The 13,376-nt window shown below is 38.3% G+C and overlaps 2 protein-coding genes across 4 annotated transcripts in view; one reads left to right on the top strand and one right to left on the bottom strand.

Annotated features, from left to right (window-relative positions):
• Positions 1 to 2,062, bottom strand: part of LOC144645296 (heterogeneous nuclear ribonucleoprotein L-like) — a 103,164-nt gene extending 101,102 nt beyond the window's left edge. For both annotated transcript variants that reach the window (XR_013569258.1, XM_078504817.1), the window contains exon 1: positions 1,702 to 2,062. Coding sequence is in view for 1 of the 2 variants with exons in the window: in XM_078504817.1 (XP_078360943.1) it covers positions 1,702 to 2,044 (343 nt within the window). In the remaining variant the exon portion in view is untranslated. The remainder of the gene's footprint in view (positions 1 to 1,701) is intronic.
• A 99-nt stretch (positions 2,063 to 2,161) lies between these two features.
• LOC144645321 (uncharacterized) lies at positions 2,162 to 12,957 on the top strand. Of its 2 annotated transcripts, none has more exons than XM_078504850.1 (8): positions 2,162 to 2,453; positions 2,589 to 2,639; positions 3,422 to 3,613; positions 6,238 to 6,518; positions 7,576 to 7,658; positions 8,864 to 9,087; positions 10,088 to 10,242; positions 11,463 to 12,957. In XM_078504850.1, the coding sequence occupies exons 1-8, from the start codon at positions 2,283 to 2,285 to the stop codon at positions 12,091 to 12,093; spliced, it is 1,788 nt and encodes a 595-aa protein (XP_078360976.1). In that variant the 5' UTR covers positions 2,162 to 2,282; the 3' UTR covers positions 12,094 to 12,957. The 2 variants fall into 2 exon arrangements, with proteins under 2 accessions (XP_078360976.1, XP_078360977.1); XM_078504851.1 differs by having other exon boundaries at positions 10,091 to 10,242.
• Positions 12,958 to 13,376: the final 419 nt, after the last annotated feature.

Consider the following 13,376-nt stretch of genomic DNA (forward strand, 5'->3'; position numbering starts at 1 on the left):
TTGCAATGTTCCAAAATTTCTTTAAGCCCTTTAGGATGCAATTTTGCTGTATTTAACCTCTTGGCAAATTATTTAAAAAAATAAAACACTATGATTTTTTATGCTGCCTGAAATGTCAAAGGGGACATGCTTGTACTAAAACAAGATACAATAACTTTACATTTCAAAATCTTTGCTGAGAACAGGTACAATACTACTTCTTATCTCCTCCTAAGAGTCCTTAATTAACAAAACTATTTCAAGGATATTTATACAATGCATACATGGTGATTTTCTTTGACTAGCCAAGGTCAAACATTCCCAGGAAATTTCACCTTAGACAAAGGCTTAATTTTTTTCTGTTTGCTGGATTTTCAGATAACTTTAATGAGGTAGAATCAATTGTTCCATACAGAATAAGATACCAAGAGAGATTTTTACAGCACCCCTAATCCAAGACAATTTATATTGATGTGGTATACTTGCAGACAAAGCAGGAGCAAAGATAAATGGAATTATACTAAATCCCTCTTGGTTCACTGATTTAAATAATTTTTGTATTCATGAATTCAAGCACATATTTCCGAGATTCCAAATATAAGCTCGCTGATGTGGTCCAGTGAGTTTTATTATTAACCGGTGAGCAAAAGTTAACAAAAGATTTCACGGTCAGCTGTGCGCTCGACCGAGTTCGAAACGAAAACACAAGTGCCTACAATTATCTGCTCGAGCAATAATTGCGTCCAATGACCAAAGATGTGTGTTTCTTTTATATTTTAATCAAAAGTCTGATGACTGTGAAAATTAATGCAAACAGAGAAAAATATCGTTTATCAGCGTATTATGTATTTGAAATAAAGATAGAATTGCACTGGTTTCATGCGAGACAGAAAGCGGCCAGAATTTTGACGTGTAGATTTAAAACCCCGATAACACTGTGAGAGAAGTCTGCACGGCTCCTACGAGAAAGTCAACACGATATTGCCCTAAAGCCTTCTCATTAACATTTCCATTCATATCAACAACGCTTAAGAAATGTACCATGTACAATTCGCACATCAGGCGAGCTGCGATTTCTTTGGACAAAAGCAGATTATCAGAAAATAAACAGACGCATTCCACGTTTTTGTTGTACAGCTGTTTCGTAGTTCAAGTATCACTGAAAGATATCCTTCTTTTCATTCTTTCAGGAAGAGCGATTCCAGACATTGCGTGGTCAATGGGCTCACAACTAAATGACAAGCCACAATAACAGCCCTCAATTGACATTTCCTTGCCGATTTCAAACACGCACTGCTTGAAGCTCGTATGCGCGCGGTGCTCGCAACGGCGTTTACTCGTTTTAAAGTCCAAGCGGTACAACATTCATGGTTTATTGACTAAACGTGACAGTCATTTAAAAATACATGAATTTCAAAGTTTAACAACAATATTAAGACAACAGACAAGGGAAACAGACGCTCGGAGGCAATAGTGCCCTAAGAACATGACAATCTCGTGCACGCCCAACTTGAGCGCACATTTTAGAGCTAATTCCTTCTCACGATTTCTTTTTTTGGCCAAAAATTTCCCTATTTTATGACGGTAAATTGACACTCCTCGACAGATTACCCCTGCTTTTTACGATGAAACTGAGTACGCCAGCTGAAATATTTATGATTTCTCGAGTAACGCATCAAGCGATATCAGCGTAAAAGCTAAAAAGGATGCGCATACTGGTACCTGAAGATGGCGAATATTCGGCGCTGAAGCCATTCAGTGTGCTGTAAGGAACGCCATAAGATGCGGGATATGTGTACAAAGCTGCTACGTCCGTCTGTCCACAAGGATACGAGAAAGAAGAGAAAGAATTCGCGTACGTGTACGGGTATGAATAATATGCCGATGTATCGCTGACAACTGGTGCGGAATGCGAGCTTGTGGGTGAGCTCGATGCGTCCGTTCTGTAATATCTGGCGAATTTTGATTCATCGAAGTTCGTTGCTGTTAGTCCGCTATCCATTTTCGCCCGTTTGTTCGGGCTTTCGATGCCTGTGGCCGCTATCATGCCACCAATGTCAGCCATGTTTTCAATGAAAAGTTTCCTTCTAATAACAGCGATTAATCGAGTCAGCGGGTAATAACAACAAAAATGTCTCGTTCCAGGCCTTCGCATACGTATCGTATGACAATTGTGATTGGATAAAAATTGCGCTAAAATATTGACCAATGAGAACTCGCAGTTTATTTCAGTACTAGCCAGCCATTTTGCTCGGAAGAAAAACGCGCCATTTTGAAAAGTGAAATTCGTAAATAGATTTGCAATGTCTCGGTCGACGAAAGGCCGAAAATGCACAGAAACTACAAGTGGAGATTCTAAACACGCTGACGAACCTTCAAACTGCATTATTTGCTTGGAAAAGGTCGCTTGTCGCGGAAAATTGAGTGTCTGTAATCACTGGTTCTGTTTCCCATGCATTTTGGAGTGGTCAGAGGTCGGGACATTTCTATTGAATTTATTTAGTTTTACACTTTATAATATCAGTGCAGATCTGACTTATTGGATTCATGGATAAATGTAAATCAATTATTAAAGCTTTCACTAACGCCAAGTTTGTTTTTATTTCCAGAATACAAATACCTGTCCAATATGCAAGGCCCGATTTCGATGCATAACAAAGGTATCGCCGAACGACATGCAAAAATTATGATGCGATTAAAAATAAATGTTTGCTCTATCAAGATTTCACACGACGGGAACTTTCACTGCGATTTAAGAGTATACAATACCGCTTTTAGATGTAGACTTTTAAGCGTAATTTGACACGCGATTTTAATTTTTAAGGCATTTTGCTTCTGCTGCATAATAACTTACTTAGATTTACCCGTCAAAGAAGCTATAAATCAGGCAGGTGTGGGGAGGTACAGGTGTAGAGTCATGCGACCTAATTGAGCTGATGGCAAAGAGTTAATTACTGAATTACCAATACGTCGATTTACTTCTAAAATACTAATAATACTAAGACTAGCGTGTTTTGGCTTGACAGGAAATTAAAACCACCGTGATATATTAGTGATCCAAACAAGCCGTTGTTTGAGCATGCTTTTAAACATGTTATTTATTGCTGCCAATAAAACGTGTTGTTTTGCATGGAATATTAATCCTTAAAGCAAAAAGTTTATGTATTTTAAATGAGTGTAAAAGCGAACAGATGTCTTAATACAATTATTTATCCTTGCCATGTCTCCTTTCTATTCTGAATATTTAAAGTGAAATTCATCTTGACTGATTTTCAAGTACAGTGCATCTCTTTTGAGGTTGCACTTTACACCAATTTTTTCACCACAGGTAGTGTTAGACATAATGACTCAAGTTTGTTTATTGTAAACTACTGAAACTTTGATCAACTACAAAAATTGCCTTTTACCATAAAAGCCTCATAAATTTAAAAATACATTTCAGGTTCATTTGAGCCTGTTCAGGTCTCCACCAACCAAAGTTCGCGTAGGAGACCGAGATCAAAGAGTTTGGAATGATGATGACACTGTAGTAGCTGAAGACGTTCTTGGCGCAATTGACTCAGATGATGTTGACGATGATTACGAGCCTCCCACTCATGTGGAAAATCCGTGGACAAGAACTACAAGACGCCAGGTATATGTACATTGTGCGTAATCTGCGCGAAATTGATACTTCAACATTGACAGTTGCTTAATTTGACAGATCATTCTCCAGGATATCTCCTAATTAACATTAGATGACACTTTAAATTTTAAATGATTGAACAAATAATTTGGTTTTGCTATATAATTGGAGCGGCATCTAGTAAACCACCAAACTAACTGAATTTTTGTTTCAAATGGCTAAAGTTTTTTGCTGAATTTGTTATTTTGACTAAGAATTTAGTTATTGATTTGTGGGGAATATCAAGGGAACTTAAGCAATAAATCAAATGATTGAATTAATTTTGTTATTCAAACTATTTAGTTATTGATTTGTGGCGATCATCAAGGGAATTTTAGTAATAAATCATCAGAAATAGTCTTCATTCCTACGCATTTTGCAGATTGTTTAAAGACTTTAGAATTGAAGCATGATTCCTTGCATGACATAAAGCGTTACCAGCTTCCTATAAAATGACTTGTTTCAATAAATTTATTGTGTTATTCCATTTGACTTGGTAATTCAAATACCGTATTTACTCGAATAAGTGCCTCGGCGCTTATTAAATTTTTCGCGCCTCAAGTGCGGCACTTAATTAAAAATTTGGACGCAAAAATTATTATCATCTAGATGAAACGTCTACAGTAACTAAAAAAGGGTATTTTGATTGTCAGTATTGGTTGCTGAAGGAAGAGAGTAGTTGCGCTTTCTGTTGTGACAAAGTTCACCGCCTTCACAACGTTAACAAGACTGCATATTGTAAGAATTTTGGATAGAAAAAAAAATAATGGGTAAGCGGTAAAACATAATTAACCTGAACTGCAAAACATTGCTTTTGATGAAAAGGAATTTCCAAGGCTGTTTCAGAGTTGCTTTGTTGTGTTATTTTTAGTGATATGGAATTCTACGAATAAGCGCCACATCGGGACTGCGGCACTTATTCGGGGGCGGCGCTTATTCGAGTAAATACGGTACCGTAATAACATCTGAAAGTGCAACAAATCTCCAAAAGAGAATTAAAGTAACAACTGAGTGTTTTTTATACGTCTTTGGAATATTTTGCAATTTCCCTTCATAAAAGCTAGTAAGATGACATCATGCACTGTGTGGTGCTAAACCACCGTCTTTCTTTGCCATGCATTGTTTAACCCTGTCAATAGCGCCTTTGGACCCTTGGGAAAGGGCACTTTAAAAAATTGTATTATTAAAAATATTTCTCACACACAACTGGTAGCCATGCCAAGCCGAACCATGCAGCCTGACCTTTATTAATAACAAGAAATTTGACAAAACATTAAAATTGGGTAAATAATTTGAAAACAATTTCGACCTGAAAACGACCTGAACCAACCTAGCTCATACAAACAAAGCTCACAACAAGAGCATCGCAGGAACAAAACATGAGAAAAAACCAGCGACAACTTCAAACTTACAAAGCTTAATATGGGTGGGTAGGCGGGGATCAGGCAAGGCGAACGGCAACAAGAAAACTGAACACTAAGGATGGGCCGATACTTGATACCAAATATTCGATACACCGATATTTTGACAATTTTGAAAAGTATCTATACTTTCGAAAAATATCGCACTTTCGATACGTTTTCGATACTGCACACGTGACCTGAGCCTGCGGTCTTCTGGTCAGCACCTGTGGTTTAAAAATGCAATTTTGCTCAAACAAATATTGATGTTCTTGTCAATATTTGAATTTTTCTTGCCTTGACTTGATGTTCCCAAATTGCTGATGCAACAGTGAAACAAAAAGACCAAAAATCAACATTCTTGGCTAACGTTTATAACGCCAGGTCTGTCCTTTGTATGGTCACATGACAAACCAATGAGGTCAGGACTGAAATGACGTCATAATATCGATATCGTATCGTTTTAAAACAGCGGTATCGGCCCATCCTTACTGCATGAACACTTTGGAAAACCATGTGACTTAGACCCCCTGTACACTAGCACCCAGACTCCCAGCTGTGTGTGAGAAAAACGTTTTCTGCTTAATTCGTGCCTCAGCCAGCAGAAAACAACACTATTCAGCTGAGCTCAGTCTTCCTTGTGCTGTCTTGCTTGGTCAGACAGAAGGAGGCTGCTAAAATCAAAATTTGTTTGGAACTGACATGAACGGAAGGGTGGGAGACTCCCAAAGTAGCTCTGACTGGAATTTTACAAGGAATGCACCCTGAATGAGAAAATCTGAAGTCAGTGTTCTTGTTCCAGGGTTTTCAAAACAAGCCGGCCCCTGCTGGAGTTCCACCAACTGATTGTATGTTGCGGGTTACTTAAAGGAGCTCAGTCACGGACAACTCATCTTGAAAAAACTGGAAATTTTTTTCAAGTTTGTCGTTCGTAATCGGTCTTAAACTTCGTCAGTCAAAACCATCCTTGGTTATTTTTGTGTTTTGTTTACTCCTTTGTTGTTTTCATACATTACACAACTATTATTTTAGGGTTTCCTCCAATTTGGAAGTAATCAGAAAAATGACTTAAAATATCGTGACAATGCTTCTTTAAGCCATGGCAGTCAGCTTCTGACAAACAAGCGGCCTACTTTTCCAGTTGCTGACGCCTACTTCAAAACATTTTGAAATCCCTGTTGTTTACAATTCTAGAATGACAGAAGAGGCAACTCCCAAACATCCAGGCAGCTGCACCTGGATGATTATGACTACGAGGACTCTTTCATCGACGACACTGATGAAGCCCTGCAAGCATATCTTCATGCTACTTACAGTCAGCAAGCTTTAGATATCATTGATGAGGATGGTGAAGAAAGTGATTCTGGAGAAAGCAGTGACGACAATATAGGACAAAGAACAAGTCCATATCGGTTTCGTAATGGGCGTGCTGCTCAAACAAGATCTTCAAGAAATGCAAGAAACTCTTTTGCCAGGTTTGTGTTAAAGGTGCAAAATACAGGGTTCACACGCGCCTTGAAAGTCCTTGAAACTCAAAATAAAAATTAAAGTCCTTGAATTTTTTGCCTGAAAAAGTGTACGAACCCTGAAAATAGTAACATGCCATATCAAACACTGTGCTATAGGGTGACCCTATTCAGCAGAATGGTAGAATTGCGGAATGACACCTACTTAGTTGTTGACTTCCCCTCCAGTCTGCTTGTACTTAGATTTTATTTGTTGGTAAGGGTTACCCTAATACTTAATAGAATTGCCCTGACCAAGAAATGAAAGCCAACCCCAGGCAAACCAAGGGTAAAAATGAACAGTTAAATTGGTGCTCTCTTCGCCAATTAGGGTCACGCTGTAAGGTGCATTTTCTCAAATCCAGCAGTTTTCTCAGTTTTCTCTTCAGTCAGTGAAGAGCAAAAGACTTGTAATTAATTTTAATCCTCAAAAATTCACTTTATGGTTTTAACAAGAAATAACCACATTGCACACCACTATCTTATTCATTATTTATTGATTTGACTCTAGATATTTTAGTACCAAGAGATTTCCTGACTGCCTAGTAAAGGAAGGGAAATAATTATTGCCTAGTCTCAGGACTAGGTCCACCATTTGTCAATAGTTTCCATAGTTCTCTGCCCTCTGCACACATTTTGACAGTGTTCCTGTGATGCTTGGTAACTGTTTTAAGAGCTACAGGTGTAAGCCAGGCTAACAAAGGGGGTGGGGGGAGCAGGGGTGGCACAGTGGTGAGACTGCTCGCCTCCCACCAATGTGGCCCGGGTTCGATTCTGGCCCAGTGCCATATGAAGGTTGAGTTTGACGTTGGTTCTCATCCTTGCTCCAATGGTTTTCCTCCTGCCACAAAAACCAATGCTCTAAATTCCAATTTGATCTTGGATGCACCTACACCTCTTTATGAGCTCCAAAGCTCTTTTGAGTCACGTGGGTAAATAAATTACATTTTTTACACAAAATTATGCGACGTTGTTTCCTTAAAGTTTAAGCATCATGCAATTTATCTTTACTTTTTTGCACTTTTAGCCTGCCTCAGATTGAAGAAGAATCACCATGTCCATCACCTGCAAGCATTGGCAGCTTTATAGTTAGCGATGACGACTCACCAGGTGAGTAACCATGAGGCCCTGTTGGGGGGGGGGGGGGTCTTTATGTCCCCTGTCTGAATTTCAAATCTTTTCACGTTGCAGTTTTCGGATTCGTCCATAGCCGACGGGAGCCACTGATCATATCGGAAATGTTTGAGGCCGGAGTTTTCAATATAAAATAATACATTCTCCTAATTTTGTCACCAAAATATTCCCTATTTTGGATCAGTGCATGTGAGAATGGTCTTTACAAAGTGCAAGATGGGAACATAACAGGTAAATCAGCAAAGGCTATTTTGCCTACAAGCCGCATAAAAAAATGCCAATGTCGCTGTCAATTTTGCTTTTTTCTTTGTCGCTGTCGCAATTTCAAGGGAGCATCTCGTTGTTCGTCGTCATTTCAGCTTATTCATGTCACCATTTTAGAGCCGTGTTGCCCGTTAGAATTTACCCCTAACAGGGCCTCAACCATGACTATGCTTTTTTCAGCTACCGGTACCTGTAAAAGTTGCAGTCAAAACCTGCCTTAAATAAACTGTAAACAATAATAAATATACAGTTGGCTGTTGCATGATTGTCGAGGGAGGGGGGGGGGGAGGAGGAATAGGGAGAGCTGCAAATAACAGTCAGTCATCAGACATTGGCCGACCAAAATTTGCTCATATCTGACAAAATGCCAAGTGTGGTTGGACATGATATCCAGACAATTTTTGGATTGTAAATCATTTTACAGCAACAATGAATAAAAATTCAACCTTTTGTTTTTGGTGATGTCCGACCAAAATTTTGTTTTGTCTGACCAAAATGGTGTCTTAGTTAGCAGGACATATGTCCTTTCAAGTGAAAAAAATTATTTGCAGCCCTGGATAGGGGATGGGTGTGGTCTTATTCAAGAGCATTATACCGGGGTAAATGTCCATGTCTCTGGGTTGGAAAGGGGTGAAGGCTCACATGCATTTAATACTGTCTCATAGTAACTGCTCACTTTGACTGCCTAGCAGCCATTTTTCTATAACCATTAAAATACAATGAAGTTAAAGTGTTTCTGTAGGTTATGTTATACTTATCATGTCTTTTTTTTAATAAAAGCATTGTACAGAATAGGAAAAACTCAAATGACCATCAAAATAATATTTTTAATGAATACACTGTTAAGAACACAATGCTTTCTTGGTCTTATTTTTTAATTGAAGTTGATTTTTTTTCTTTTATTTTTGTTTCAAAAGATGAGCTGAACAATGATTGGGTACCATTTGGAAATCATAGTAAAAATTCTAGGAATAAAGGCAAGAGCAAGGTGAAAGCAAAGAAAGACGATTCTAAGAAAAGGAAAAGGCCTGAAACATCCAGATCTAATCCAAGCACCAGAAGGACGTCACAACCATTGCACAGACCCAAGAAACAACAAGAACCTAAACAAAGATCTAGTAACAGTAAAAGGAAAAGACATGTAAGTAAGGCACCTAGACACCAAACCAAAATTAAAATCCTTTCCCTTAGCAAGAAAATGAGAACCTTATTCCTTCACTTAGATCATGTAGATTGTGTACCTTTTCTTAGTTGATGTATACTGGCCAAATCAACTGTAATGATGGTTACCATGGAAACCAACGTCAGGATTAAAAATCATTTTATCAGAATGGCAAGAATTAAGAAATAAATTTAATGATATTCACAGCGGCAGTCACTTCACACTAATTGTGTGAATTCTACAATAATATTTATTTTGCCTGGCTGTTTTTAAAATATAACATTAGCATGGTGGGCGTGGTGGAGGGGGGAATGGTGGTAAGGTGTAAGTAAATACAGTGAGCTCTCTCTACTGACGGACTCAAGCTGGCTGCCTTAAAGAGAGTTCAAACAAATAAAATTTGACCAGGACCAGCCAGGCAACTTCAGGGCTGCAAATAACAGTTGGTCATTACCAAAATGTGCTCATGTACGACAAAATCTGAATTGTGGTCCGACATGATGTCTGGACAATTTTCATCGTAAATCATAAGTGATAACTTGTAAGTGGCCTTTTGTTTTTGGTGATGTCTGACCACAATTTTGTTTTGTCCGACCGTAGGACATAATTATGTCCTTTCAAGTGAAAAAAATTATTTGCAGCCCTGCAACTTTATCTGCCTCAAGGAGATGTCTGCCTTAAAGTGGTGTCTGCTTGAAGAGAGTTTACTGCACCATTGATGACCATCTTGCGTTATAACATTTCAATGTTATAATAATAATGATAATTATAATAATAATAATAATAATAATAATAATAATAATAATAAAAGATTTATATAGCGCCATATCCATGGCTCATGGCGCTGTACAGTAAAAATATTATTAAAAAGTGAAATTTACTTAAAATTTGTCTTGAACACTATTTCTGCTCACCTTTATGAAAATGTGTCTATTTATTGGTCAGAATGCTTTTTAATAAATATATTTTCTTGGTCCAGCAGACATCTGTCAGCGAGGATGAGTTTCAACTGGAAACATCAAGAAGCAGATCAGACACCAATCAGGCATCTATAGATGGCTGGATCAGCATGGCTGCAAAACGAGCCAAAGCACATTCTTCAACCTCAACTACAACTAATCAGAGAACAGTTCGGTAATGCAAATCTAAGATGCCAAAAGCCCCTTCGATGATAAGACCCCTCCCTATTTTAAGTGCATTTCCAGCAAATATCCATTCATGTACCTACAACATACATTTGTAAAGACTATAGAAAATTCTGAGGGGGGGGGGAGGGGTGAGCTAAAGCACATTCTTCAACCTCATCTCCTACAAATCAGAGAACAGTTCGGTAATGCAAATCTAAGATGCCAAAAGCCTCTTGGATAAGAAGTTCCCTCCCTATGAAATGCATTTCCAGGAAATATCCATACATGTACCTACCACATACATCTGAAATGTACGCAGAAAATTCTGAGGGGTGGGGGCGGCAGCATCAAAAGCCAATTAAAGGAGGAGGGGGTGAATAGGTTCGCAGATCAATGGATTTGGCCTTAAAAAAAGCATGGATTGTGGATTTTTGCAATACACTGAGTGATTAATGGTTCGATAATTAAATACAACAGATCATGGATAAGCTGAAAATTTAGGCCCAGATTACAGACTCGTTATAAAATTTATATTGTCATGAAGTTTGGATCATGGATACTAACCGAAGTTCAGATCACTTTGGTCAATCTTTGTTGGTATGTTGGCAGAATTGTTGCAAAAAAAAAAAGCAAAACCTTCTTAAAAATTAGCATAAAAACAACACTACAGCTACTGTCCATTGCAGTAAAACTATACCTCAACGAATTCTCAACGAAATTTAGTAAGCAAATTTTTTTTGCCCTCGTGGTAAACTATGAAATAGAGCAGTTTTCACTTGAGTGTCGAAAGTTAATTGCATTTGCTTTGGTTTTGAATTGCTATGCTTAGTGATTGGTTTAAAACTCTCGCGTCACTTTCTCAGCCAATCAGAAGTAAAACCAAAACCAATCGTGACTTGCGCGCGCACGATTTCCCGCGCTTCTTGCTGGCTACATGTATTTGCTTTGAGTTTTGATTGGTTCACTGAATTGTCTGTGCTTTTTGTGATTGGCTAGAGTAATTACTTTGGTTTTGGTTTTGGCTTTGGTTTTACGACACTCAATTGAAAACTGCTTTATCCCACTTGTCACTTGTATTTTCTCAGTATACACACTCGCTAAAGGCTCATGTGTATAAAAGCTTGTGTGTATACCAAGAAAATACAAGTGTCTCATGGAATATTCCATAGTATACCACTCGAAAGCATTGCACAACTAGTATATATGAAATATTATTTTATCTTACAGGGAGCAGGCCTGTAAAGGAAAGAAACCTATTAAAAATGGAGAAAGTTCTTATCCTGATGAACTATATGACAGTAGTAGTGATTCAGAAATAGAGGTTTTGAGTGTAAGAATCAACCAAGGAAGGCATAAACATGCCAGAAATAGCAAGGAAGAAAAGAAACATGAAAGAGCAGTTAACAATCACAATTTATCAAGAACATCTTTATCCACCAGGGAGACCAGAAAGAAACAGAATAACAAATTCTGTGCTTCAACCTCTACATCCGTTGAGACACATGAGGATGCGTGCAGTGTCGCCTCTGTAGATGAAGATGATTTTTCCAACGTTGCATTTATACAACCTACTCCTCAACCAGACAAAAAGCGATCCATATTTACCAGAAGACAGCACAGATCACCAAATGCTTCTTTTGATGACTTAGAAGATAATGCAATGGCTGTTTCCCGGGCTGAGACACGGCCCAATAAAAGTAGCTTGACTAACCATCAGGCTAAAACAAACAGTTCTCATGAGAAAAAAGACACTGCTTTGGCAGACAAGAGCAATATTCAACTTGAGATATCACCCTTAGTGAAGAAGAAAAAACAACCGCGAAAGAGAGTGAGATCACTAAGCAGCGATAGTGAATGATGAGATGTGTGTCTGATGTGACACATTTGTGACATGTGATGTTTTATTTTTACAATAATGTTACAAAATCAAACAAAATATACAGTATAATATGACAAATTTTATAGTCATTAAGGGTGATTATGATCTTTGAGTGGCAGCCCCCGAGACCAAATTTGCAAAAATGCAATAATACACGTATAATTTCTCTAATTCATACACTGTTAAATATTTATTTTCATGGAGATAATTCAATTAAAAACTACTCATACCAATTTTGTTGTGGTTCTCACCCATATTGGGAAAGGGGGTTACTTTCAGAAAATTTGGTTCAGTTGATGAGTGGTGTTACTTCTTAAAAACCTTTTGCTCTTTAATACCAAAATATACGATTATTTTTTCTTACCCTATTCTATACGAGATCCTACCCAAAACAAGAGATGAATAAAAATAATAACAATAGCTTGAAGAAGTTTAAGAAGGAATAGAAGCCTTTCTTGGTCTGGGCTGTTGGCTTTTGGAAATGTTATATGTCAGATAGGATTTTTAAGTATCTCATTGCTAACTGTAAAGCTGGGGACACACTAGGCGATTTTATTTGCCGATCGCGGCAAATTTGATCGCCAGTGATCGGCGAATAAAATCGCCGATTTCTGACATGCCAGATATCGGCGATTTTATACGCTGGTTGCGGCGATCGGCGAAAATCGCAATCGCTGCACTGGGCACACTTGGCGATTTTATTCGCCGATCGCCAGTGTGTCGCCGGCTTAAGTTTTAAATTCTCCACACTGGTTCTGATAAATTTGCTTCTCTGTCAGGATGGAGAATAACTTCATTAAAACCAATCGTAAGCTTAATTAAATATTTATTCATGCTGTAAAAGTTTTTGTTTTGTGCCTCATGATCATTGGTTTCAACTGATTGCAAGTAGATCTTTTTACAACATGCATAGCCCTCAGACATTTGCATGGCTTTCCTTTTTTACTTTTTGGTTTTTCTAGCCTCTGTACATTCTTGCTCTTTCCCTGCCATCCCAACCTACCAATCCAGCCCTGTGCCATACCTACTCTCCCCAGAGTATTTGTCCCCCACCCTCCTGTCCCTAGGATAATATGGGGCTCGCCACCCTGTTTCCATGCATACCAATTCTGCACATGCCACTCCTCACCCTTCCCTCTCCAGCTCTTTTGCAGTGTTGCCAGCTGTACAGGGACATTTAGATGAATCATCTAGAACCCCAGGCGGGGTACTCAGGATTTTAAGTGACGGGGATGATCAAAGGATTTTTTTGGGTTTGAAAT

This window comes from Oculina patagonica, chromosome 3, assembly GCF_052425735.1.
Source record: "Oculina patagonica isolate OP01 chromosome 3, crgOcupat, whole genome shotgun sequence".
Classification (NCBI taxonomy): domain Eukaryota; kingdom Metazoa; phylum Cnidaria; class Anthozoa; order Scleractinia; family Oculinidae; genus Oculina; species Oculina patagonica.

Excerpts from the sequence above, each read along its gene's own strand:
- LOC144645321 (XM_078504850.1), top strand. The coding sequence starts at position 2,283 with ATGTCTCGGTCGACGAAAGGCCGAAAATGCACAGAAACTACAAGTGGA. Across the intron at positions 7,659-8,863 it reads TAGCGATGACGACTCACCAG|ATGAGCTGAACAATGATTGG; the intron begins GTGAGTAACCAT and ends TTGTTTCAAAAG. Across the intron at positions 10,243-11,462 it reads ACTAATCAGAGAACAGTTCG|GGAGCAGGCCTGTAAAGGAA; the intron begins GTAATGCAAATC and ends TTTATCTTACAG.